The sequence below is a fragment of the Gopherus evgoodei genome, chromosome 8 (genome assembly GCF_007399415.2).
Source record: "Gopherus evgoodei ecotype Sinaloan lineage chromosome 8, rGopEvg1_v1.p, whole genome shotgun sequence".
NCBI lineage: Eukaryota > Metazoa > Chordata > Testudines > Testudinidae > Gopherus > Gopherus evgoodei.
The window spans coordinates 108,532,255-108,558,590 of NC_044329.1; the positions used below are offsets into that span (position 1 = coordinate 108,532,255).

General features: G+C 51.5%; 1 protein-coding gene across 1 annotated transcript in view; it reads left to right on the plus strand.

Annotated features, from left to right (window-relative positions):
* Positions 1–26,336, plus strand: part of LOC115655955 (phosphatidylinositol 3-kinase regulatory subunit gamma) — a 359,546-nt gene that overhangs the window by 168,517 nt on the left and 164,693 nt on the right. Inside the window, exons 6-7 of the mRNA XM_030572048.1 lie at positions 14,694–14,895; positions 21,286–21,371. Of these exons, the coding sequence (XP_030427908.1) occupies positions 14,694–14,895; positions 21,286–21,371 (288 nt within the window). The remainder of the gene's footprint in view (positions 1–14,693; positions 14,896–21,285; positions 21,372–26,336) is intronic.

Consider the following 26,336-nt stretch of genomic DNA (forward strand, 5'->3'; position numbering starts at 1 on the left):
TGGGGTGGATAGAAGTATGGGAGTGGATGGATATATATCAGGTGGACAGAAGTATGGGGATGGCTGGCTGGCTAGAGAGAGATGTATGGGGAGATATGTATGGGGTGGACAGACGTATGGGGTGGATGGATATGTATGCTGATGGATGGAGGATGGATAGATAAATATCTCTATCTCTAAGAAGTGTGTATCACCTTTTTTTTTTCTATCTAAACTTCATTCTCACCTCTGAGCTCTCCATAGGCCACGTATTTCAAAGGCTGGAGAGATTCCCGCTCCTTTGGCTATGTTCCAGGGATGAGGAGGCGTCTGGGCCGGCCACGCGGCGCAGTGACGCTGGCACTATGGAATCACGACGGCACGGCACTGGGATCTACGAGGCCCTCTCCTGGTGGGGTCAGACTGGCACATCGGCATGCCGATGGTTCCATGCAAGTGTTTATCAAGACTCACTGGAAGCCATTCTTCCCCGCTGGAGTTCAGCATTGAACTGGCCCAACTCCTCCACCCCAACCCATTTACCAGCTCCGCGGTGATTCTCCCTCTGCCTGCACAACTAGCCGTCCTCCACTCTCTGCCCCTCATAACTCCCCCCTGCCGCACACACACAGCATGAGCAGACATAACTCCCCACCGAGAAGGCCCCATGAGAAATACACTAGGTCAGCTGGCTCCCAAAATGGCCCACAGGGAGCATGACGTGGGAATGGAGTGTCCCGTCCTGCTTTACTCCCTCTCACATTTTAGGGAAGTAATCAAAGGCTGCCTCCTTTCCAAGAATAAAAACTCAATTAGAAAGCAATTAGTTTGACCGGCTCATTAAGCTACTTCAAAGGGGAGCCGTCGTCTCCCCCCCCCCCGCCCCCGCTCTGCAGCCTGCGAGTTCCAGAAATTCCAGGGCAGAAATAATCTTTGTTTGTTTCATGACGCAAGGAGGAGGCCAAAGCCGGGAACAGAGGCGAACGCAACTGGTGCTTTCACAGGCTTTAAAGCTCTGTTTCTCAGGAGGGAGTTAATTTTTACATTTGCCTTTAAAGCATCCACCAGAATCAGATCAGGGTGCGATTCCCAGCAGGCGCAGACATGCTCACGCTAACTATCGTGAGCTAGCATGCGTATGCGTATCTGTGTGAGCTCAGAATCCCGCTCTTAGCGTGGATAAAGCCTAAAACTGACCATCCAAAATCAAGACACATTTCAGAATCTTGGCCTGGAGCTGTGAGATGAGGGAATGGAAGTTTCATCTTCCCTTGGACTTTCTATTAGGAAGAGATTAAGGGGATAAAGCAAATTGCATGGAAAATCCCACTGCTTGTGACCAACGGGCCCAAACACTGGTTAGTGTCCAGCGGGGATCAGTGCTGCGCCGGCTGGGAGAGCAACAAGATGGTCTATCAGGTTTTTGCCATCTGTGATTGCGGTTCTTGGACGTGCAAACCTATGGTCAGATTCAATACAGTTGCTGCTGCCAGGCCTCTGTAGGGCAGTCTGTGGACTGGTGCGGGGTCCTGGCAAATTGGTATTCCCTACTGGAGAAGGTGAGGGGAGTTTCTGTCTGGGTGGGTGACCTGCCAGGAGATCCAAGAACATTATGCGAGGTAGTGTTGGTGATTCATGAAGCAGTGTTGGGATGCTGAAGAAATGCTTGAACATGGGGCTAGAGAGGGTCCCCTGTGCTACTGCAAAATGGTTCTCCAGATGTTTGGTTCTTCAAACAACTGGTGCTCCACAGACCATGTTTTGAGAGTCGCTGGGAATAGGGGATCCTGCTCATGCTGGGGCTTTGTGAGCCTTTGGGGGCTTGCTCACGGGGGTTCACGCAAACCCTCCTTTTCCCCTGCATTTCCGGTCTGTGTGACATTGTAAAATCCTCTGGTGGGTGCACGTTGCGCTGATCCACACAAGATATGAGTTGTTCCAGTTCCTACCTACAGAGCTTTCTATCTCAAGCCCTTGCTTGTGGATGTGGAGGTCCCCAGTTCAATGCTTCATGTGTTGGCCAAGAAGGCAGTCATCACAGTTGCACCTCCTCCTCCTCCCTCAGTTTCGCTCCGAGTCTAGTTTTGCTCTCAGTCTGAGATCCAACCCAACCCAACCCAAATAAAACTCAGCCAAAGCCGCTGGGTTTAGCCTCTTTTCGAGGTGGGACCTCTGCAAATGCATTGAATTTCCCCCTGAACCCATGAATTCACTTGCCACTCTCAGAACTACAAGCCAGGTTTGCCAAAAGATCTGTGAAGGTTGCTGGAGCCTAGGACTTGTAACAAAACTCCAACGCTAGTGAGTTTTTTGCCTGGCTTTGGATTTTGGTCTGAAAGTTTGAAAATGTTTGACTTAGAACCCGCCAGGCAGGATGTCAGGATGAGATGTGTTTAAAGGAGTTGAGATCCTTAAACTCTACCTGGCCAGTGCCCAGAGATGGGCGGCAGGACCCTTGGTGTGATCTTTCAGCCAGAGATAGAATTTTAAGAGTGAAATGTCCATTACTCCTTTCTGCCCAGGTATGAACCCAAGTTCTGGAGTGTTTGACCCCACGACCTTGTGGTCACCATCTAGTCACATCGACATGCAATGGATCTTTCATGTTACTAGCAAACTCGCTGGGCCAAATGTGTCTTTGGTTCAATTTCAGTGGCACTCCCCGCAGCCATGAATTGGCCCCATCCAGCCTGCATGCAAAAGAAAATCCCTTTACCCATCAGTCGAAAGAGCCGTCTTCAGCATGGATGTCTGTTTGCCCACAGTAATTGCTCATTACTAGTGCTCATGCAGTCATGTGATTGCACAAATTGGAAACAAGCAAGAGGAAAAGAAAGCTGGACCGTACCCCTGTGACACTGCAACATTCCTGCGGATAGTCGGTCCCGTCTCTGCAAACCGGGCAGGGGCGGAGGCTCAGTTTTTTTTTTCTTTGCAACATCTTAAAACGCTGAAGATTTGGGGGGTTTTCATCCCTTGCAAAAGGACTTCTGGAAAAGAGAGGCCCCTACCCTCCATGGAGCCAACTTCCCGGAGGCTTTGATCAAGAGGAAAGAAACCATCACTTGTGTGCAATGCGACTCTTCCACTTCCTCCCCAGGGGAACCCGATCGTGACATTTAGTGCTGGCCTGGGAGTCCTGGAGTTTTCCCACAGCCGTCCCAATGCACAGGTTAGAGAGATTCGATTACTAGCACCTCGGTATTTGCAGTAGGGTTGTGCTCGGACAGCCTGGCGCTAGGTGCTGTACATACACAGAGCTAGACATGCACCAGGCCCGGGAGAGCTTGCAATCAGAGAAGGAAATGAAGGTGCTGGAGAGGCAGAGCAGAGAGGTCGGGTGGAGGGAGAAGTGAAAGAAGGGCTATGGGCCAGGTCTGAGGGATGGAGTGAAAATTAACCTAGCTGTAAGCCCTGCCCCTGTGTGATTAGCCATGCTCCGAGGTCCCTGGAGCTTCTCTTTAAGTCTCACACTCTGGGTCATCACTTAGGCCTAGATCCTTAAAGATGGTTAGGCGCCTAACTCCTGTTGATCTTGGTGGGGCCTGAAATCTCTGAGGATCTGAGCCTTGGCCCCTGCTACCCATCCTGGAGAGACAACATGGGCTAGGCAGCGTGGGTGAAGAACAGGACTCTGGGTGCTCCCCCAGCTCTGCTACTGACTTGCTGTGTGGCCTTGGGCCCTTCACCTAAAATCCCCGGGGAATGCTGGTATTAATCTCACGGTTCCAGCTCTTTGTGTCCATGCCAATGAGGGTAATGTTTGGGGGTGGGGGGCTGTACAGCATCTGAAGCATTGCTCAGGAGAGCACCAGAAGCACCCAGCATTCTCCTTACTAGGTGGTGTCTGCAGCCCTAAGTGTACCAATGGGGCATTGAAGGGGCTGGCGCAAGCTCCCCCACTGCCGGCCCCAGCTCCCCCACTGCCAGGCTTTGCTGTCCCTGCCACGGAGTGGATCTGCCTGGATCCTGTCTGCAGGGGAAATCCAGCCGAGCAGGCTTTCCTGCGGCTTGTGCTGCCACTGACTGCACCTGGACTCCGTCACTGGATGCCACTCCTGGGGGCCCGCCTGCACAGAGGGGCTGCAGGGCCAGCGGGGGCCAGTGCAAGTGCCAGTGAATCATTCCAGGGCCTCCGCTCACTTCCTCCCAACGTGGGACATTCTAAGGCCTCTCCTGCGCTCAGAGCTCCCAGCTTGGCCCCTGCTGCTCTTAAGCTGCATACGTGAGCTGGCACCCATAGCCCGAGCCCATCACCCTGGCACCTGTCAGCTTTCACTGTTGCTCATCCTGCCCAACCCAGGTGCTCATGCTCCATGGGAGCCAACGCCGTCCCGTGACCATGTCCCTGGGACGCAGCTGCAGCACCTCCAGCGTCAGGGCATCGGGCCGGCGTTCGGAGCCCGCTGCCCTTCCTCCAAACCCCAAAGGCCTGGGGCATAAAGCTGTGGGGAGCTGGCTGAGCCTCAAAGCAGCTGCCTCATGCAGCACTGAACCCCCCAGTGCCTGAGTCTTGTTCTGGAAACTGGATTGTAAACTAGAGGTCCTGCCCCAGGAGGGATTAAAGCTTAATCTTGGGGGAGGAGGGCAGGCACCATGGAGGTCAGGAAGGTTTGGCAGCTTTGCTTCCCTGGTAGCGCAGTCACCAGCAAGTGGGATCTTTGCTTCCTTCCTCAAGATGAAGCTGGCTGCCTCTCTGGGTGCTGCACGCCCTGACTTCTGAAATCATAACTCGCGAGGAGGGGAGCTCCTGCCAACCCTGGGAAGGGGCAGAGAAGCGGGGAGGGGAAACACCAGCAAGCTTGGAGGAAGAGCTGGCCCAACAGGAGGCAGCATGGCCATGGGGATAGAGCGCTAGACTGGGCTTCAGGGGAGCTGGGTTCCTGCCTCTGCCACTGGCCTGACAGATCTCCTTGGCCAAGGCACTTCCCCCGCTCTGCCTCAGTCTCTCTTTCTATAAAATGGGTGCAATGATTCTGTCCTCCCTTGTAAAGCACACTGCGATCTACTGATGCTAGCTATTATTATTGCTTGCCGTTAAGGCACTGGAGTAAGGCTTGAAAGACGAGGGATCAATTTTTGGCTCTGCCACGAACTGTGTTCTAATCTAATCAATCGGGGTTCTTATACTGCACTCAGCTGCGACCACGAACAAGTAACTGCAGCGCTCTGCCTCTCAGTTCCCCCATCTGTAAGAATGGGGCTAAATCCATCCGTGATGGGGGCCGTGTCAACACACAGAGCTGAGTCAGTCCAAACCAGCCCAGGGGTTGTCCTTGACTGGACTGCTCTTTAATAATCCTATTGCTAATTAGCGCTACACTAGTTCATAGCTACCTCGTTAGCAGAGACGGGACTCGGCTGCACATTCTGGAGCTGGCTTCGGATCACAAAGGGGTTTCGGTTTTACACCTCTGGCTTAGCCCATCCTAGATAAACTCTAACCGGGATGTGCCCAGATCCTCAGCTGCTGTGAATTGACATCAGTGTAACCACACTGCTTCACACCGGATCTGGGCTGACAGGCAGACAGGCGAGCAGTAGGGTTGCCAACTTTCTAACAGCACAAAACTGAACTCCCTAGTCCCGCCCCTTCCCTGAGGCCCCACCCCCTTCCCCATCCCTTCCACGAGGCCCTGCCCCCACTTATTACATTCCCCCTCCCTCGGTCGCTTGCTCTCCCTCACCCTCACTCACTTTCACTGGGCTGGGGCAGGGGGTGGGGTGCGGGCTTACTTTGGGCGGCTCCCGGTCAGTGGCGCGTGGGGCTAAGGCAGGCTCCCTGCCTGTCCTGGCTCCGCGATGCGCACCGGGAGCAGCAAGCAGGTCCGGCTCCTAGGCGGGAGGGGCAGGAAGCTCCACACGCTGCTCTTATCTGCAGGCACCGCCATTGGCGCTCAGGGCGGGGGCAGCACTAGGAGCCTTGTGGACACCCCACCCCCCCGCCTAGGAGCCAGACCTGCTGGCCACTTTCGGGGCGCAGCATGGAGCCAGGACAGGTAGGGACTAGCACCGCCAACCAGACCTTTAACAGCCCAGTTGGCGATGCTGACCAGAGCCACCAGGGTCCCGTTTCGACCAGGCGTTCATGTTGAAAACCAGACACCTGGCAATCCTAGGGAGCGGGTCCACATTGGGAACCTAACCCTCTCCCCCATCCACGCCCCGGCGGTCAGCATTGGAGTTCTGCGAACCACGAGTCTGGCCGTAATGCTGATAGTCTGAGCCAGACTTTGATACTCCTCAGGGTTAAGACCTGTCCTGGCCCCAGCTTGGCCTGCCAGACACATACACCCTCACTGAAATGTGGGCCCAGGTTTGAGTCTGGATTTCACAACTCCCTAAAGGCCAGAGGCAGCTGGGTTAATCACAAAGGCACGGAGGCCCCAGCGCTGCCCACTGCATCTGGCTGTTTTCCATGGGCTCAGAGGAGTCCAGCCACCTCCAATAGGTGAAAACCTATCAGAGCTTTGCAGGGGAGATGGATCTGGGCTGAGCGAGGCCAAATGGTGCAGTAGCTCCTTGGGGGCGAGGGGAGCAAAGGCCCATGTGGTGGAGGAATCCCCTCCGGAGACCCCTGGCGCCTTGCAGGTGTTGTAGCTATTTAAAGGCGTTGGGAGGAAGGGCGGCTGGCTCATTAGTCTGTGGTTATTAATGGCTGTTTATTTTCGGCTCGTCGGATGTTTCCTTTCCTAGCTGGCGCTTGAGGCAGCAGGAGCGACGGGCAGGGGAGCAGTAGGGCCAGTGTCCGCAGCCCGCCGTGCCTTGCCCTTCCATCAGGGCACAACCTTGTCCCCTCTCCCTCTCTGTGTTTCTTTAGTCCAACTCCATCGCCATCTGTTCTGCCAGTGACTGCCCAACCCACTGGGGCGTGTGCTCCAGGTCCTCCCATGCCTCATCCTCCGAGGAAAGGAGGTTGTCACAGTCCCAGCTAGGGAGCTGCAGCAGCTCCTGCTTTTCGCTCGGGAGGTCCCTGGCTTGTATCTGTTGATCTTCATGTGAGAGGAAGGGGATTGTGCTTAGCTAGGCTGCAGAATAGAGCTTCATGGTTAGGGTGACCAGATGTCCTGATTTTGTAGGGACAGTCCTGATATTTGGGGCTTTGTCTTATATAGGTACAAATTACCCCCCTACCTCTGTCCTGATTTTTCACCCTTGCTCTCTGGTCACCTTGTTCAGGGTTCTCCCACTGCTGTGCTCTTTAGCACTCACAGCAGCGGCAAGCATGGCTTCTCCCCGCTACCACTTGAGCTATGGGAGAATTTCCTTCCTTTCCAAGTTTTATGGGGTCTATGACACATGGGGGAGCAGTTTTGATTGCGTCCAGCAGAGGGTAGAGACGCATGTCCCCACCTGACAGCAAATTAATATCCGAGTGCTTCGTTTGCATGTCAGCGAGACTGGTTTACGCTCTGCGGACAGAAGGGAGAGAGAAGGCGTAACAAAGACACAGGCAGGTTCTGATATTTTTAACAATGCAGGTTCAATGTATTATCCCTGGCTCTCCCGGTCTCTGCGTAGCAGGGTTTGAGCTGGAACTGCAGGCTGGGGTGAGCCGTTGGGTTTATGGAGTTGCAATTTAATATGGTCTCTTTCAGGGCAGGGGTGGGGGTAGGCGGTTTGTGAAATACAGCTGGGAAAGTCATCTCTGCCAGCGCGTGGCCTCCCAGGGTTGATCTGGAACAGGGATCCTGGCAAGGACCTGGCTACGGAGATGTCTAAAGCTGTTGTGACACTCTTGGTCCCCTTTCCGAGAAACGTAGAGGTGATGACCCAGTTTTCCCCGCACCGCCTCTCCTGAGCTGGGCTGCTGGGGAAGCAGCAAGAGGAGCTACAAGCTTTTTTTGTTGTTGTTCTTCCCTCTCCTCGTTTTTCGGTTTAATTGTCTCCTAACCTGCCTGCTTTGCCTGGTTTTAATTGTGAACCTCTCTCCTCCAGCGCTGGGTTCTCCCCCACCTTCTCCCAATCGTCTCATTAGCTGAAACCCTCAGTCAAAACTCCCCTCCCAGCAGCCTCGTTAGCATGCAGAGCCCTGCCCTCTCTGGGTCCCAGCAGCCTCGTTAGCATGCAGAGCCCTGCCCTCTCCGAGTCCCAGCAGCCTCGTTATCCTGCTGCCGCGTGTGCCTCCCAGTCCCACTCGTTAATTATTATTATTAATGATTATTGTTACAAGTGGTTAAGAGGTGCCCGTCTTGCTATCGTTCCTGGGTTCACTTTACAAGGATGAGCTGTGACAGCAGACGGTCTGTCTCGGAAAGTGAGCATATATATCTACCCAGCAGCCAGCTGGCTAAGTGGCAGTTAATCTAATCTAATCTAATCTAATCTAATCTAATCTATCTATCCCTGTACACCTCCTCTATCTAATCTATCTATCTATCTATCTCATAGAATCACAGAATCATAGAATATCAGGGTTGGAAGGGACCTCATGAGGTCATCTAGTCCAACCCCCTGCTCCAAAGCAGGACCAATTCCCAACTAAATCATCCCAGCCAGGGCTTTGTCAAGCCTGACCTTAAAAACCTCTAAGGACGGAGATTCCACCACCTCCCTAGGGAACCCATTCCAGTGCTTCACCACTCTCTGAGTGAAAAACTTTTTCCTAAAATCCAACTAAACCTCCCGCACTGCAACTTGAGACCATTACTCCTTGTTCTGTCATCTGTTACCACTGAGAACAGTCTAGATCCATCCTCTTTGGAACCCCCTTTCAGGTAGTTGAAAGCAGCTATCAAATCCCCCCTCATTCTTCTCTTCTGTAGACTAAACAATCCCAGTTCCCTCAGCCTTTCCTCATAAGTCAAGTGCTCCAGCCCCCTGATCATTTTTGTTGCCCTCCGCTGGACTCTTTCCAATTTTTCCACATCCTTCTTGTAGTGTGGGGCCCAAAACTGGACACAGTACTCCAGATGAGGCCTTACCAATGTCAAATAGAGGGGAATGATCACATCCCTCGATCTGCTTGCAATGCCCCTACTTATACAGCCCAAAATGCCGTTAGCCTTCTTGGGAACAAGGGCACACTGTTGACTCATATCCATCTTCTCGTCCACTGTAACCCCTAGGTCCTTTTCTGCAGAACTGTTTCCAAGTCACTCAGTCCCTAGTCTGTAACAGTGAATGGGATTCTTCCGTCCTAAGTGCAGGACTCTGCACTTGTCCTTGTTGAACCTCATCAGGTTTCTTTTGGCCCAGTCCTCTATTTGTCTAGGTCCCTCTGTATCCTATCCCTGCCCTCCAGTGTATCTGCCACTCCTCCCAGTTTAGTGTCATCTGCAAACTTGCTGAGGGTGCAGTTCACACCATCCTCCAGATCATTAATCTATCTAATCTATCTATCTATCTATCTATTTATCCTCATCCACCCCCTCTATCTGTCTATCCCAATACATCCCCTCTAGCTATCTATCTTTCTATCTATCCCTAAACACCTCCTCTATTTAGCTACGTAGATAGATAGATAGATAGATAGATAGATAGATAGATAGATAGATAGATAGATAGATAGATAGATGGGGGGTATATAGGGATAGATAGAAAGATAGCTAGCTAGCTATTTTATCCTGTAGTTGGCTTATCTCCCTTTTCAGATATCTGTGTCTTTAAGAATAAAACTACCATTCCCTTTGCTCGAAGGTCCCTGCCGTATACTCTCCTGAGTTTTGTCTAGTTTAGTTTATGTTGTCACGAGAGACAAGCCTTCCACTACTTTGCTGAATACACGGCTGTCGCTGTATTTGAGGCAGGTCAGCCTAGCTGAGAGGCTAATGCCTATCTATGCTTAAAAGTTCTTAGACATAGCGATGGTGCTCAGGGGAGTGAAAAAGTCACACCCCTGAGCATCATACTTAAACCGCCCTACTCCCTGGTGTGGACGTGGCCAGCTGGGTGGAAAAGTGGTTCCGTTGACTTGCCTACATCTGCAGTGCCATAGCTGGAGCACTGTGCTGCTGCAGCCCCCATAGTGGAGACATGGCCTAATGGCTATGGTGAGATGGGGCCACCGAAGGAGCTGGTTTTTAGCAAAGGGTTCTGGTTCCCCCAGTTGAGTATGTAGTGTTCCCAGGGGGAGCCCGCCCCCAGGACTGGATTGCGGACTGGAGGAGGTGATCCGCAGCTCTCTGCTGAGAACTGACATTAGGTGGCCGGCCAGTTGATATCAGCCAACCTGTAACTCGCAAACAGTGCCGGGGTGCCTAGGTGTGGAGCTGATGGGAGGCGACTTGGCAGCAGTGCTGCCCAGCATCTCTGCCATATATTGAACCAGCAAAGGTGTCTGCCATATCCCTACCCTGACTGGTAATCCTGGGGAGGGCACACAGATTAGGGTGTGGGGGAGACAGTTGTATGAAACAAATCTTTTCCCTGTGGTTATTGGATTTAGGGGATAGAGCATTGGACTGGGACTCCAGAGTCTACTCCTGGCTGGGCCACTGGCCTGCTGGGTGACCATAAGCAATATGCATTACTTCCCTGTGCCTCAGTTTCCCCACCTCTACAACAGGGATAATGAGACTGTCCTTCTTTGTAAAGTGCTTGGAGCTCAGCTGGTGGCAAGCGTTCGAGAAGAGCTGGGCATCACTAGTATTGTTTGGATGAGCGACATCCCGCAGGCAGCCTGGGCGTTTCCTTAGTGCCCTTGGAAGAGAAGAGATGCGGTGAGATGAGGCTGAAGGGAGGGGCGTGATGGGATTGATCAGAGAGATGCCAAACTCAGGTTGTGGCCCAGGGTTTGAAGCCATCCCTCAAGACCAGCATTTGGGGGCGTAAGAGACATATATACAGCACCCAGCACCAAGGGGCTCTGCTCCAGACGGGAGCCTCCAGATGCTACTGGAATCCGCATGAAAATGTAGCAGCCACTCAGAGGCCAGGCACTGGGCTGTGAGATCACGCATCTGCTGTGCGTCTGTGTCCTGGCTGCTATTCCTGGTCGCCCCCACCTGGCCTCTGCTTAATTAGAGCCCTCCAGTGTCCTTGACGCCACCCTTCCTCGGGTCAACAGACGCTGCCAACGGGCGCTTTCCTTTCCAAATATAGAGGCTTCGGTTATTAATTTAGCTCCTGCCTTTTTAACTCCCACTCCGGTTCCACACATGCTGCAAAGCCACACGGGCACGGGCTGTCGAGCCAGCTGAGCTCATGTACTCGCCTGGCATCGCCCTGCGCTTTGCCCAGTTCTAATACCCACGGAGAGACGTGTTGGGTAGTGTTGTCTCGTGATCAGACAAGGGGACTGGAAGGCAGGACTCCGGAGTTCTCTCTCTCTCTTAGGTCCTTTTCCATCTCTATAGCAGCTGAGCACCACACACCTTTAGTGGGGTTAGCCTCACACTCCCTAGCAATAGAGGGCTGTTAGTACAGAGAGGAAACTGAGGCACAGAGAGGCTAAGCCTTTCAAGTCCTACACTAGTGCCCTAACCCCTGGCATGTCTAATCTTAATCAAATTTTTCAAAGCGGTCACTAATTTGAGGTTCCTTGATTTTTGGGGGTGCATGATTTGAGACACCCCAAAGCAGTGACTATGTCTGAAAATGTGACCAGGACTCTCTGGGACTGGTCCCACCTTGACCTGCGTGCTGCGCGGTCACTGACACTGTTCTTTGCGCAGGGCGCAAATGCTGAGACGAGCTGCCAGGCAGTGGAGAACCAGACTGATCTGAGTCCCTGACTCTCTTCAAAGCTTATTTCCAGATCTGTCTGTTGTGCCTGGCTGAGGTTGCTGCCTGTCCTGGAATTCAAGTTACTGTCCAGATTTTCAAAGTTCTGACCTGTGTCCTCAGTCAGGGCCCCATGTTCATTTGGACTTCATGGCTTCGTGCTATGCATATAGCACATCCCAATTTGATGACATATATCAGTGACCTGAAGTATGATTGCCTCTGACTCTTAACCTCCATTGAAGGAGACCTGCAAAGGAAAAATAAAGAGCTTTGTGTCTTTTTTGTTGTTGTTGTTTTACTTCTTTCTGATCTACACAGAAAACCTGAAAGGGTTGTTTTTCTGCTGTTATTTTTTTAACCTAAGAAACAGCAGGAATATCAGCTCTGTTCTCGCTTGGCTTTGCTGGAGGACTCCCTGGAGACCCAGGTGAGGAATAAAGCTTCTAATTGAAAAGGAAGAGATATTTGGATGTTTGTCAAAGACGTCCTTTCTCCAAAGGGTTCGTTAGCTGTTGGAATTAAATAGGACTCTTAGTTTGAAAAGTGGGATGACATTTTTGAGAAAATGTTCATGAAAAATTCATTTCTTTTTCTGTTCAAACGCAATTTTCTCCTGCCAGCTACAGAGCTGGTAAAAATGTGACAACATTTTTGTGATGTTTTTCTGTCCCTTTTAGGCCCAAACGTTGAAATTTTCCCACTGGCTGAAGCATTGATAGAAATCATATAGAAACCCTCGAGTCTGAAACAATCACAGTAGCACAGCCTGCAAAGACATCATTTTCCTACCGGCGCCAGTCATCCGGAGAGATTCAGCATAGCCAAAAACAGGAGTTCTAATGCAAGCAGAAAACCAACATATTCTACCACCCCAGACCTTTCTAGCCCACTTCATGTAGCACAAAGAAGCAAAAATAAAGGGCACTCACCCATTTCGCCCCTACCCTTTGCAGGTTACCATAAAAAAATCCTACACTCTGAAACTGTCCCGGTCCCCTTTGGCACAATGATTCCTCGTCATCCCCTGACGTACCCTCTGAGTGACTTACTAGCACCCCCATGCTTCCCTTATTCACCTGTCAGGTATAGATCATAGTCAGCCAGGAAACTCAATACTAAATTGCAAGCATGCGTACCACATAAGTCCTCCCCAAGCCCCATTGACAGGCAATTTCACTTTTACAAACTACAGCGCACAAATCCTTCTCCATGTAAGTGTAAGGGCCAATCCTGGGCAAAATCCACTGTGGGTTATTACACCTTGCCTGCTTAAATTCCCCTGCAGCTTCAGTTGTATATGGAATTCTTCATTTCCTGTCCAAAACTGCTGAGTCACTGTTTGCTGTTAAACCGCTACCATGTTCCACCCTAGAGGCGGCTGCAGTTCGGAGGCAGCTGAAGGGCTTCCTCTATACAGTTTGTAAAGTGCTTTGCAATCATGCAGGTTGAAACAGAATGTATTTGCAGGTGGCCAGAATCTTCTCTCTGTTACTCCAGAGGGAATTTAGACTCACGTGCTGAGGTCAGTGGAGCGGGTCTCGAATTACTAGAGATCAGTGTTTGCCCTGACCCAGTATGATGCGGGGGAGATGTGCTTCCTATGTCCGAAGGATGGGTCCTTCTGCGCTCGAGTCCCAGTGTGGGACCAAGGAGGAGGACACACAAGGGATTATTCATGCAGCGACCTTAAAATGGCATAAGACTCAACCCTTTGGCTTAAAGAACTCTCTTGGCAACCTCTGCACGATGATTCTCTATTTCTGGCCTAAATAACCTTCGGCAATATAAGGGAAGGGGAGAGATACCAAATTTGCAGGGAGCGCACGTCACCTTGGCACTAAAATGAGGAACACGGGAGGCAAAGTTGGTGGTGAAGTTACGGTTATTGCAAGCGCGCTTCTATAAACACAGCCTGCCCTGTGAAGTGGTCCTTTTGGAAGAGAAGAGCAGCACGTTTAGACCTCTAGGGGTTACCGAAGGAAGCTCCTTACCCCCAGGATCAGCCGCTTGTGGAACCAGTGAGACTTGGTCCTCCGGTGGCCAGAGGTACTGGGAGCAGGCAGTGGCCAATCAGGGCCCCGCAGGCCAGATAAAAAGAACTGGTTGCTTCTTTCAAAGGCCAGTTCTGGGTGAAGCTGTGATAGGAAAGGATGGGTCTCCCTGTCTTAGCATAAGACACCTGCCCTGGGCAGGAGCCTCACACAGACCATAATTTGGTTGGCTCAACAAAGGACTATTGGTTTATGTTCCAGTCTTGAGCATTCAGGTGGCCATTCTGAGTTGTGTCCATGTGGCACAGCCTGGCTCAGGTGAGCTCATGAAATAACTTTACAGTCCTGGGGGTAAACCAGGGAATGTCCACTGGGGATGGCTGCAGCAGCGGTTCCCAGGGTGGCACATAAAGGGTGCGCTACAAAGAATTAGCAACATGCAGAGTAGACTTAGGTCTGAGGGGCTGGGGCACGAAGCAGCAGCAAGGAAGTTGCAGGGGCATGGGTAGAGGCAGAGCGGTGTGTGTTACAGCTGCTGTGAAGGAGGTTGGGCTGCATTGAAAGCCTTACCTAGGGACTCTTGGTAGATAAAACCCTGGCTGTGTCCCATGGTGGGCACATCACCAGCGCCACGTGGGCGTTTGGCCAGGCAGCTGTAGAATGAAGTTGCTCTGCCAGGGTGAAATTCACCGCTGGGCAAAGGGACCATTCGAGCCCTGAGGGCTGGTGCTTGCAGAGGGGCGACCCTCTCCTGCAAAACAGGGCCTTGTTAGTTCGCATTCACGCTGTCTGTGCTGGGCAGTGCAGCCCTTGGGTGCACAATACCATTCACACCTCTATAGTCTGAACCGTAGGGCTGGGTAGACAAGGCCTGAGTTTGCTAAACCCCGATCTGTAGCGAGGAGAGAAATGAGGGTGGCCGATGGGAGGAGAAGGGAAATAAATCTCACCTGAGCGGCCTGGGTAACAAACTTTTCCCCCGCCCCCCGGGCTTGGTGCTGGGATGCTCTTCCCTGGGCTAAAAGCTTCCTTCCCTTTTGCTCTCCTCTCCCACAGAAACCCAGAGCCTGGAAGAGTGCGGCCAGCGGGTGAAGGTGGTCCTGGAGTCGCCCACCCTCCCCCAGCAGCACGGCCTCCTCCTGCAGCACCTCACCAGCCATTTCTGCAAACTGGGTCAGAATGGCAGCAAAAGCCACCTCACCCCCAGGGCCCTGGGGGAGCTCTTCGGCGACGTGCTCTTCCGCCCACCGGCGTCAAGGTGAGCTGGCTTTGAGATGCGCCTGGCTCTTGTTGGAACATATGGACAGCGCCTAGCACCAGGGGTGGGGGCTGTAATCTCAGCTGGGCTGCGAGATGCTGTTGTAACCCACTGATGAGTGGGTCTGACAGAGCCCTTTCTGCGCCAGATCAGCGCACGATATGTTGCTGTTACAGCAGTTTCTCAAACTTTTTCTTTCTGAGGCCCCCCCAACATGCTATAAAAACTCCAGGGCCCAGCAAGAGGGGGCCTCGGTGTTCCTGGTTTCAGTCACCAGGGCGGGGGAGGCGGGAGATTCGAGGCTTTAGTCCTGCAGGGCTCTGGGCTTCAGCCACATGCAGGGGGGGGCTGGGGCTTCAGATGCAGGGTAGGGGGTTCGGGCTTCCAGGTTTCTGCCCTGCAGGGGCCCGGGGGCTCAGGGTTTTAGACCCACAGGGGAGCACCAGGGCGTCAGCCCCACAGCTCCGTTCCTGGCTTCAGCCCTGCGAGGGGCACCCAGGCTCAGGGCTCCTCACGACTCTGTTCTGGTTTCAGCCTCATGGGGGTGCCAGGGCTCAGGGCCCCGTACCTTAGCTGCGAGGCCCCACGGCCCCCTGAAACCATCTCACGGGCCTGCCAGCGGGCAGCAGACCCCTGGTTGAGAACCACAGTGTTACAGCCCAGCTAGGTAGCTGTAACTCAATGTGTAGCAGCCTGTGCTTTTACCTCCGGAGGTCCCGCGTTCAATTCCCCGGTGTGTTGGCCACTCTACCCTAACACAAACCATGAGTGTTGACTATGGCTCCATCTCTGTGGCCCTTTTCTTGTCGTGCCTCTCTGCTGAGGCTGTCTCCAGCTGTGTCAACGATGCTGGTGCCACAGACAGCTCTCGTTAGGAACTGGCCTGAGGTCCCTGCTCATAGAACAAAACTGATGTCCCTTCTCTGACACTGTTCAGCCCCCGACGAGTGCATGGCTAGCCCAAACTCACCTGGCATCCAGGCTCCGGAGGCCATTCCTCAGTGACAAGTTTAAGGGAAAGCAGCTGGGAGGCTTCAGCTTTTTGACAGTGTCCGTTTAACAACAGGCCATTTGGACCTTGAAGAAAGTTTAAAAAGTGTCCGCTCACGGGAAAAATCGCAGCCCACCCGTTCCACCGTTTGCCACTGAGGAGGCTGTTATTTCCTTAAAATGAAATAGACCTGTGGTGTCGGAGCCTTGTAGTGCCGTCCAGGAGTACAGCGGCCTGCTGGAGGGAAAAGACGTGCTCTTTAGGAAGGAGTTTTGCTGTGTGTCATCTTCTGGAGGGTAGTTTTCCCCCACACTCTTGTTTATTTCTGAACAGTCCCTCTGCTGCCTACTTGTTTCTCTGGGACAATATAGAAAGTAGGGTTTGTTTAGGGGTAGGAGCAGCAATGGGACTGCTAGGATGCCTGGGTTCTATTCCTGCTTCTGTCGCTGGCTCACTGTGAAACCTGGGGCACTTGGCCTCACTTTGCCTGTCTGTAAAATGGGTGTAATCCTAACACTGCCCTGGCTCCTGGGTGAGTGAGGCTGAACTGCTTGCTGTTTTTCGAGTGCTTTGAGATCTTTTGCTCAAATGAGCAGTGGAAGAGCAAAACAGCCCATCACAAGCCTCTCTGACATCACAGTCCTTTGCAGAGCCACCAGCTGTGAGTCATGGCTCTGGGTTTGTGGCCCCAATTCTGTGATGCACTTAAGTGTGAGCCAAAGTCGCATTGACTGTAATGGGGTTTAATCAGCATGTGCTTCAGTGCTCTTCCTGAACAGAGATGCTTTTCTGAATCAGGACCGTAGTAATTTTGTTTAGAGAGCATATTCCTCCCCTACCCTCTTCTCGTGCCTATGATTTAAGCCTGACCCAGATTCAAGCCCAGCCTGGGAGGGTTGAGTTGTTTTCTGCCCCGACTCTGCCAAATCTGAGCCAGCACAGCTCCCTGCCACCTGTGCTGCCAGCCAGATGGTGCCCCTTGCTGCTGTGTGTGTGTGCTGTGGAGCGAGAGGCGCTGTAACTCCTCGGCACACCCACTCCACAGCATGCGTGCGCAGCACAGCGAGGTGGCAACGGCCAGTGGGAGCAGGCCACGCAGCTGCTGAGCCAACCCCACAGGCAGGAGAAGGTCATTAGACCCAGCCCAGCCCCGAGAGAGTTGTGCTGTTTTTCAGCCAAACCCAACCCAGGCAGTCAGGGCCTGTCAGGTTGCTGGGATCTCTCGGGGTGTTCTACAACGTACTCAGATAGACACTAACAAGCTGCTGAACCACAGACGCTGTTTCGATGCTGCTCGTAAGGGCATACGCTGTGTGTAGTAGATCGACGTGACCTACCAGCACAAACGTACAGGCACTGACCATGTCTCCATCCTTTCCCCGAAGCATTAGTGCTTCATAATAACAATATTTTTAAAAATTCCCTCCGTGTGTAGCAATTAATTGCCACCACAAGCTGTCAGCTGGGTTAAAACCCAGGACTTTCATTGCCAAATGCACAGGCCTCAACTACCGGAGGTAAGGGAGCAATTCCTTTAGCCTGTAGCTGTCAAACCTTAGTCCCAGATTTGGACCTTAGCGTCCAAAATATGGGGGTTAGCATGAAAACCTCCAAGCTTAGTTACCAGCTTGGACCTGGTACTTGCTGCCACCACCCAAAAAATTAGTGTTTTGGGGCACTCTGGTCCCCCTGAACAACCTTCCCTGGGGACCCCAAGACCCAAATCCCTTGAGTCTCACAACAAAGGGAAATAATCCTTTTTCCCTTCCCCCCCTCCAGGTGCTCCTGGAGAGATACACAGACACAAGCTCTGTGAATCCAAACAGAGTGACTCCCCCTCTCCGTTCCCAGTCCTGGAAACAAAAGCACTTTCCTCTTCACCCAGAGGGAATGCAAAATCAGGCTAGCAAATCCAACACACACAGATCTCCCCCTGATATCTTCCTCCCACCAATTCCCTGGTGAGTACAGACTCAATTTCCCTGAAATTTCCCAGTAAAGAAAACTTTAACAGGTTTTAAAAAGAAAGCTTTATATAAAAAAGAAAGAAAAATACATACAAATGGTCTCTCTGTATTAAGGTGACAAAATACAGGGTTAATTGCTTAAAAGAAATATGAATAAACAGCCTTATTCAAAAAGAATACAAATCAAAGCACTCCAGCACTTATATTCATGCAAATACCAAAGAAAAGAAACCATATAACTTACTATCTGATCTCTTTGTCCTTACACTTAGAAACAGAAGATTAGAAAGCAGAAACTACTTCTCCAAAGCTCAGAGAAAGCAGGCAGACAGACAAAGACCTCAGACACAAAATTCCCTCCACCCAAAGTTGAAAAAATCCGGTTTCCTGATTGGTCCTCTGGTCAGGTGCTTCAGGTGAAAGAGACATTAACCCTTAGCTATCTGTTTATGACACGCCCCCCAAATTGCAGACAGTGGGGAAGCTCACTGGCGGCGATTTCCTTCTAGAACTTTAAAATAAACAGATTACTACAACACATGCACCTTTACATATACCCCTAAGTATATAACTAACAGACTTTTACATTTTAAGAACACTTTTTAACTACTGAATTGTGGGAAACTCTCATGGGAGAGTGCATCAGCTACTTTGTTAGAAGCTCCTGTGATGTGTTGAATTTCAAAATCAAAATCTTGGAGAGCAAAACTGCAACGAAGAAGTTTCTTGTTGTTCCCCTTGGCAGTATGAAGCCATTTTAGCGCAGCATGGTCAGTTTGTAGCTGGAACCGCCGTCCCCAAACATATGGGCGTAGCTTTTCCAGGGCGTACACAATGGCATAGCATTCCTTTTCACTGACTGACCAGTGGCTTTCCCTCTCAGACAGTTTCTTGCTGAGAAACACGACAGGATGGAAGTTGTGATCTGTTGCTTCCTGCATGAGAACTGCTCCTATACCACGCTCAGATGCATCCGTGGTTACCAGGAATGGCTTGTCAAAGTCCGGGGCCCTGAGCACAGGGTCAGACATGAGTGTCGTCTTAAGCTGGGTAAAGGCCTTTTGACACTGATCAGTCCACTTAACTGCATTTGGCTGGGTCTTTTTGGTCAGGTCGGTCAGTGGGGCAGCGATTTGGCTGTAGTGTGGTACAAATCGCCTGTAGTATCCGGCCAAGCCTAAGAAGGATTGGACCTGCTTCTTGGACCGTGGGACAGGCCACTTTTGGATAGCATCCACCTTGGCCTGTAGGGGGTTTATGGTTCCTCGACCCACCTGGTGCCCCAGGTAAGTCACTCTGTTTTGGCCTATTTGACACTTTTTGGCCTTAACAGTTAGTCCAGCCTGCCTGATGCGCTCAAAGACCTTTTCCAGGTGTAGTAGGTGTTTGGGCCAGGAGTCTGAAAAAATGGCCACATCATCGAGGTAGGTGACTGCAAATTCTCCCAGTCCAACTAGTAGACCATCTACCAGCCTCTGGAAGGTGGCGGGTGCATTTCGAAGGCCGAAAGGAAGGACATTGAATTCATACACGCCCGCATGGGTGACGAATGCTGACCTCTCCTTGGCAGGTTCATCTAGCGGTACTTGCCAGTACCCCTTGGTTAAGTCTGTGGTAGAGATGAACTGGGCACGTCCCAACTTGTCCAATAGCTCATCGGTGTGTGGCATTGGATAGTTGTCCGGACGAGTTACCGCATTTAGCTTACGGTAGTCCACGCAAAAGCGTATTTCCCCATCTGGTTTGGGTACCAGAACCACTGGAGATGCCCATGCACTGGTAGATGGGCGGATTATACCCATCTGAAGAGACATTAACCCTTAGCTATCTGTTTATGACAGTAGCAGTAGCAGGCTTTTATCCTCTCTGTAGGCCAGCTGCTAGCTAATGTGTGTATCATCATACACACATAGTCAGCAAGTTACACAAGAACATAGTGCTTATTAACCAGATTGCAAAGGGCTTTTCATCTATGAACCTCAAAGCAGGGATCATTATCCCCATTTTACAGATGGGACACTGAGGCACAGTGGCAGAGCTGGGAATAGAGCCCAGGTCTTCCACATCCCCTTCCTGTGCCCCACCCACGGGCCACACTGCCTGGCTCTGGGAGGAAATAGTGAAAGGCTTGTCTCATAAAAATGAATGAGAAGCTTTTCTGCTGTAAGTGTTAATATTTGAAATCTTGCCTGCTCTGCCCTGTACCCAGCCCTGCACTCACTTACAGTGGGATTGGTTAACAGACACGGGTATCCCAGGTGAAAAGGAATCGAGTAGTTGATTTGTAACCTGGCGCCTTGCTCTGTGTGAATGGCATAATGGACTTGCAGCCATCGCTCCGGCACTTCTTCGGGGTTCTCTAAGGGCTTGTCTGTACTAGAGTTTCCTACCTCGAGCAAATGGACAATCCACTCTCCATAGCCAACATGTTTGCAAAGATTGTTACACACCTTTGGTCGTTTTGTGGGCTACGCCCTCCCAATTTTTACCAGCCATAAAGTCAAGCGACAGGGAGGAGAGGGTGGAGAGGAGTGAGCGGGAGGCGGGGCCTCGGGGGAAGAGGCTATACAGGAGGCGGGGCCTCGGGGGAAGAGGCAGCACAGGGGCGGGACTTGGAGGAAGAAGCGGCACAGGGGCGGGGCCTCAGGGGAAGAGGCGGCACAGGGCAGGGACTCGAGAGGAAGAGGCGGTGCAGGAGGCAGAGCCTCGGGGGAAAAGCCGGTGCGGGAGGCAAGGCCTCAGAGGAAGAAGTGGCATGGGGGCGGAGCCTCAGGGGAAGAGGTGGCACGGGGCTCAGGAAGAAAGGGCAGTGCGAGGGCAGGACCTCGGGGAAAATGGGCAGTGCGAAGACAGGGGCTTGGGGAGAAGCAGGAGCAGGACCTCGAGGGGCGGGGAAGAGGGCATGGGGGGCACAGTTCGGGCTCCAGTGGCCCCCTCACTTGTAGGAAGCTTCCAACACCCCTGAATATAGCGGTTTGGGAGCTGTAATTTCAAACCCCATGGGATTGCGGCAGGAATAGAAGAAAGTGAAAGGACAAATAGAAGGTTCCGCTGACCCCTGTGTGTCCAGAACCAGGGAAGCAGCGTGAGGCGATGGTAACACAGGCATTGTGGCTACTAACGTGCAGCACTTCTGGATTTATTCACAGTCCTCCAGGAACAAGGTGTTGAGAAGTTTGGTGCCTTCAGATTAACTCCTTAAAGGCACCTCCTCAAGAAGAAAGCTCACGGCCCATTCCCTTGTCCGGAGAACATTTGTATTTCCAGGTGGTGTCACTCTCCTGTCAGGTCTTCCAGGTGGTGTCACTCTCCTTCCAGGTGGTGTCACTCTCCTGTGTCTTGCCTGTCCCACAGGCCGTATCCATAACCAATAGTCTTGGATTGTCCCTTGTCAGAGCTCTCTTCTCACCTTCCACCCCTTTCTCTTCACAGCACGGAGGTGAACTCAGAACACCACGCAAAGATCATCGAGGCTCTCATTGTGGCTGGAGGCATGGCCGAGATGCAAGCTGCACCCGGTAGGAAACTATCCAGAAGGGGGGTGGGGCGAGGTGGGGAATAGCAGGGCTTTGATTGCAGCGGGAATGTGGCGACTGCTGATGCTTGTGGAATCCATCAGAGAATGAAAGTAAAGGAGTCCCAGCCTGTACCCACCTCTCGGCACATTGATTCTCCTTTGTGCTTCTCTAGCTGCTGAGAGGGAGAAGCAGGATTCTCTAGGCCCTGTGCAGATTAATTCAGGTCATTATCAGTTGCATACATGGATGGAGACGGCTGTTTCATGCTCAGAGGTGACCTTCCTAGAACTTATTAAGGTGCATGAAAAGCAGACGAGGCCATGACTCAACCAACTTCACCTTAAGGGAGTGTTGATGATATTAGCAAGGGAGGGGCTTAGTATCCAGAGAGGTCCTCACCAGACATCAGCTATTCCCTGCCTGCCTTGGTGATCAAGGTGCCCCTCTGGCAATTTGGAAGGCGGTCACCCTGCCCGGGGCGGAGACAGGAGATCCAAGGCTTCCTCTCCTCTCCGTCTTTGTGCATGGTAGGTCGGTCGTTAGCATCTAACTAGCAGCACAGCTGGGCCTGGCGCTGGCAGCTGGGGATTTTTTAATTGCTCTTCAGGGAATGACAAAGCTGATGTTCCTGGGATGTTGTTGGGGAGGGTTGACTTTGGAAGGGGCCTAGCACATGAGAGAAGGGGAAGTTGTTTGCATGCTCTGCTGTATCGTCCAGCAGTCTGGCTCGCAGGAGAGTTATTTTCTGTGCTCTTGGTCTTGATGCTTCTGCTCTTGCTTGCACGTTTCATCTGATGTGCAGAGATCAGTGAGGTCACAATAAAGCAGGGGCCACAGGCTCTGGCCATGGGGGTGGCGGGGGTACAACTGGACTGAGGTGGTTTCTACAGGGGATCTCTCCAGACATGATCCAAAGGGCCTCCTGCCTTAACTGTTGAGCCATTTAGAGGAGAGGTTTTCTGTCACATGCATCCAACACACCAGGTATAGCTCTGAAGACGGAGCTGAGATTACAAAGCCCGCTGGCTCTGGGCTAGAGGAATATAGTCACTTTTTCTAACCTTCATCCTCTTCTCGTGAGAATAATGGATTTCAAAGGGGCAGTTGGTGTCCACGGCTTGTCTGCAAAGAGTCTGTAATGTCTATCCCTTTAGAAAGCTAGTTGTGAGTTTCCTACACTCCTTAATATTGCCTGTGTTTCTAAATCGCATGGCAGGTTTCATTTCTGGGGCATTCAGGTACAGCCCGCTAGAAATTCTGTGGCAGCATCGCTTAATTTTTTTGTAATGGAGGAATCAATGAAATATATGGAATTAAAGTAGACATGCTCACAATGGAGTTTATTTTTCTATTCAATTTCGCTGAATTTAGGTCTCCATCAGATTTTCAGTGCCCAACCTACTGACGACGTTTGTATTGACATGACAGCGCATAATTGAGCAGGTTGTGCCTTTTTGGTGGGATGGAAAGACACTGCCCAATTTGACTCCTCTTGTCAGTTTTGCTTAATATATGGCTCATTCTTAAATCACCAGAAACATCTTCAGAGATTGTGATGAATTTGTATGTTACAGATTTTAAAAAATTAATAACAATAAAGTAGATGGGCACTTATATCTTGGGCTAGATTCATTACAGAATCAAAACCATCCTCATGAAAATTATGTGCAGTTGAAGAGTATGATATATGGAGAAAACAGTTACAAACTATAGATACAATCTGGCTTCCCCACAACTTGAGTTCTCACTCTGTTTCGTTTGTTTACCAGTCCCCACACCCTGTTTGGGCTCTGTACATCACACAGAGCCATCTAGATGCTGAATAATATACTGCAGGTAAACGTAATATTGGGACTGCTGCTGAAGGTTAGGGCTGCACTCAATTTGCTGCACTCAGTTTGGAAGACTCAGAAGTGCAAGCAAAACACTTTGCCAGTTAGCTCCAAGTGTAGGCCAAGGATGGAGTGAAAACATGGTTGTGAATAGAACTGGTTGGTTGATAGTCAAGAGACTGGTGAATAGATACTCATGAATCACCTCGGAGAGTTTGGTTGGTTGTGTTTGTGTGAGTTGTGTTGTTACATTTTCACTGGAATTTAGATCACCACTTGCTTATTCAAATATTCCCAGATCCCAGAACTTCTCCCTATTTTAACACAAGATTATTCATCTATAATTTTTATCTGCTGTAAAAATGTGGTGTTTGTGATCCATCATTCATTATCTTCTTGGTTTTGGGTGGTTGTTTTAACTTTGACAACCAATCAGGGAGCAGAATCTGTGCCTTGTGATTTCAGTGACCAATCACATCCCAAGAATAATGGCCAGGCTCAATGAACAACTCACAGACTGTTGTTTAGCTTTGTAGGCCTTAAGGCCAGCAGGGACCATCATGATCATATAGCACAGGCACCGACTCCAGGGCTGGAGCGCCCACGGGGAAAAACTGGTTGGTGCTCTGCACCCACCAGCAGCTCCCTGCCCCAGCTCACCTCTGCCTCCGCTCCGCCTCCTCCTCTGACCGCGCCACTTTTCCCCCTAGCTCTCAGAGCTTCCCAGCTCTTTCTCCTCCTCTGTTACTTCCAACTATAGGTCCCCAACTTATAGTAAAAGTCTCGTTGTTCGTCCCTAAGTGCATGACTTGCACTTTGCACTATTAAATTTCATCCCATTTCTGTTACTCCAGTTTTCAAGGTCCCCCAGATCTTCTTGTCCTCCTCCCTATTGGTAATGACAATTGGGCAGGCTTGTATCCATGCTGGTCTCAGAACGCTCCAGCTCTCTTGCAACACAGCACACTTGCTGGGCTGGCCGTTGAAGCTATCATTCATACATCAGCTTGCACCTATCCCATGCATGCTGCTGGAAGCATGCCCCTCTGCTACCGTGCATGCAAGCACCTCCATCTGCTCCAGCAATCCCATGGTTTCATCTGGGATTTCTGCTGCAGGATCAGCAGCTCTACGGAGTACCATGTGAGCCAACACACAGCCTAGCACCCCAGTGGCTCATTGCTCTGTCTGTGTCTTTAGGAACATCTGGGGAAAGAGGCTATTGCTTAGCCAGGGCTAAAGCAAACCATCTTCTACATTGATGAATCTGATGAGAAGTCTCCGTCTCCATAGAGGGGCTGCAGATTTCAGTGGCTACCATTTTGACTATACCTGGAAAAGTCCCTCTCTAAGCCAGCTGGATTCCTGATGAGATGATGGCTCGGGAATCTCATCCCTGTAGCTCGGGGGAGTCCCCATTAGTTATCTGTGTTGGAAAGCCAGTTACCGAGATGCTGGACAGGCAGGGACCGGGGTGTCCTTCCTCCCTGCTTTTCTCAGCTGTTGCTCGGGAAAGCGCAGCCCTCGGTGGTGGTGCTGTCCTGGTGTTCGTCTGCGTTAGCCCCTCCGAAGTCGCAGAGGTCTCAGCGCCTGCGGCTCGGAGTGCTTAATTGAATTACTCGCACTGACGATTGATAGCCCCGTGGAGAAAACCCAATTGCAGCCATTAATCAAAATGCTGTGACAAGGGTAACTAATGGGAGCGCCCGGATGAAGAGCTGAAAATTCATTCCAAATTGGATCAAGAACTCCATCCGCCGGGCAGAGAACCAGACAAGATTCGCGTGCTAACCCAGGAGCACGTGTGCACACACACACACATGCGCACACACTCTCTCTCCTCCTGTCTGGGATGTTATCCACAACTGCACGACTACTCATGCTTACTGCCTATCCCCCACTGGGCGAGGTGTGGTAAATATCGCCCTGGTGTGAAACGTGGTGGCAGGGGAGAGGTACAGGTGGCTGGAGATGGCCTGTCGCAGTGCACACATTTCAGATGCTGACTTTGTGGCTGTCCTTGGAGCCCAGCTCTTGTCACAGCCAGCTGTTTGCTCCCAGCTGCAGGGGTTCCCCTTGTAACTCCCACTCTCGGTGAGGAGGGTCCTGTGTGTGATCTCTGCTGATGCCTCCAGGCACTTCCGTTACGTGGCTGGTTTGGTGACCCAAAGCTGCAAGGGTAGCAGAGCGGTCGCAGTCTGACATGCCTCAGATCGCACTGCACTTCTGCTGATGCCATCGCCTGGCCGTTCTGCACGTCCTGGATGCCAGAAGTCCCCAAAACCGCAGCGTTCTTGGAGTGCTGAAAGGCTCGGGTGATGGTCCAGTGGGTAAGGCCCTAGCTAGGACTAGAGAGACCTACAGTCAATTCTCAGCTCCACTGTAGGCTTCCTGTGTGACCTTGGGCAAGTCATTTGGCCTCTCTGTGCCTCAGTTTCCCCATCTGTGCAATGAGGACAATAGCACTGCCCTACCTCACAGGGGTGTAGCGCTACATTAAGGATTTTGAGGTGCTTAGATATTGGGGTGATGAGGGCCGGATAAGTACCAGAGCTGGAAGCAAATGCTGGGAGATATTTCAGGGATCACATGGGAAAGGCATGTTCCAAGCTCATCAGGATTTTAGTGGGCAAAGGATTAACTAACACTTCCAACGGCTGCTGGCAAGAATCCTAGAACCATGGGAGTTAGTGCTAAGAGAGACGTCTTTTGTCCTATGTTGTCCTGTCCGGCTTTGCACCCCAGCCAGTGCGGCTCACTGCCCACATTGTAGCAGGCTAGGCGCGATGACCCCAGCACTGGAAAGGCCCTGCCACTGGGAACCCAGTCCGGGGTCTGTTCTGCTAAGCTATATTGCAGCCTAACTTTTCCATTGCCCATTTTAATCCCGTTTCTGCCAGTGACACTTACTTGCATCACCCTCTGCATTCCTCTCCCTCTCAGAAATACTTCTATATACCGCTCATCTCCCCTCCTAGTAATGGGGTGCTAGGCAACACATGGCTGCTTCCTTGAATAATACCTCAGAAATCAGCACCCCCCGCCCTTATTACTCCTCCTTGAATTCTCTCCAGTCAACTCGTGTATATGCGTCTCTTCCATTCACTTCACCACATGTTAGGAAATAACAGCT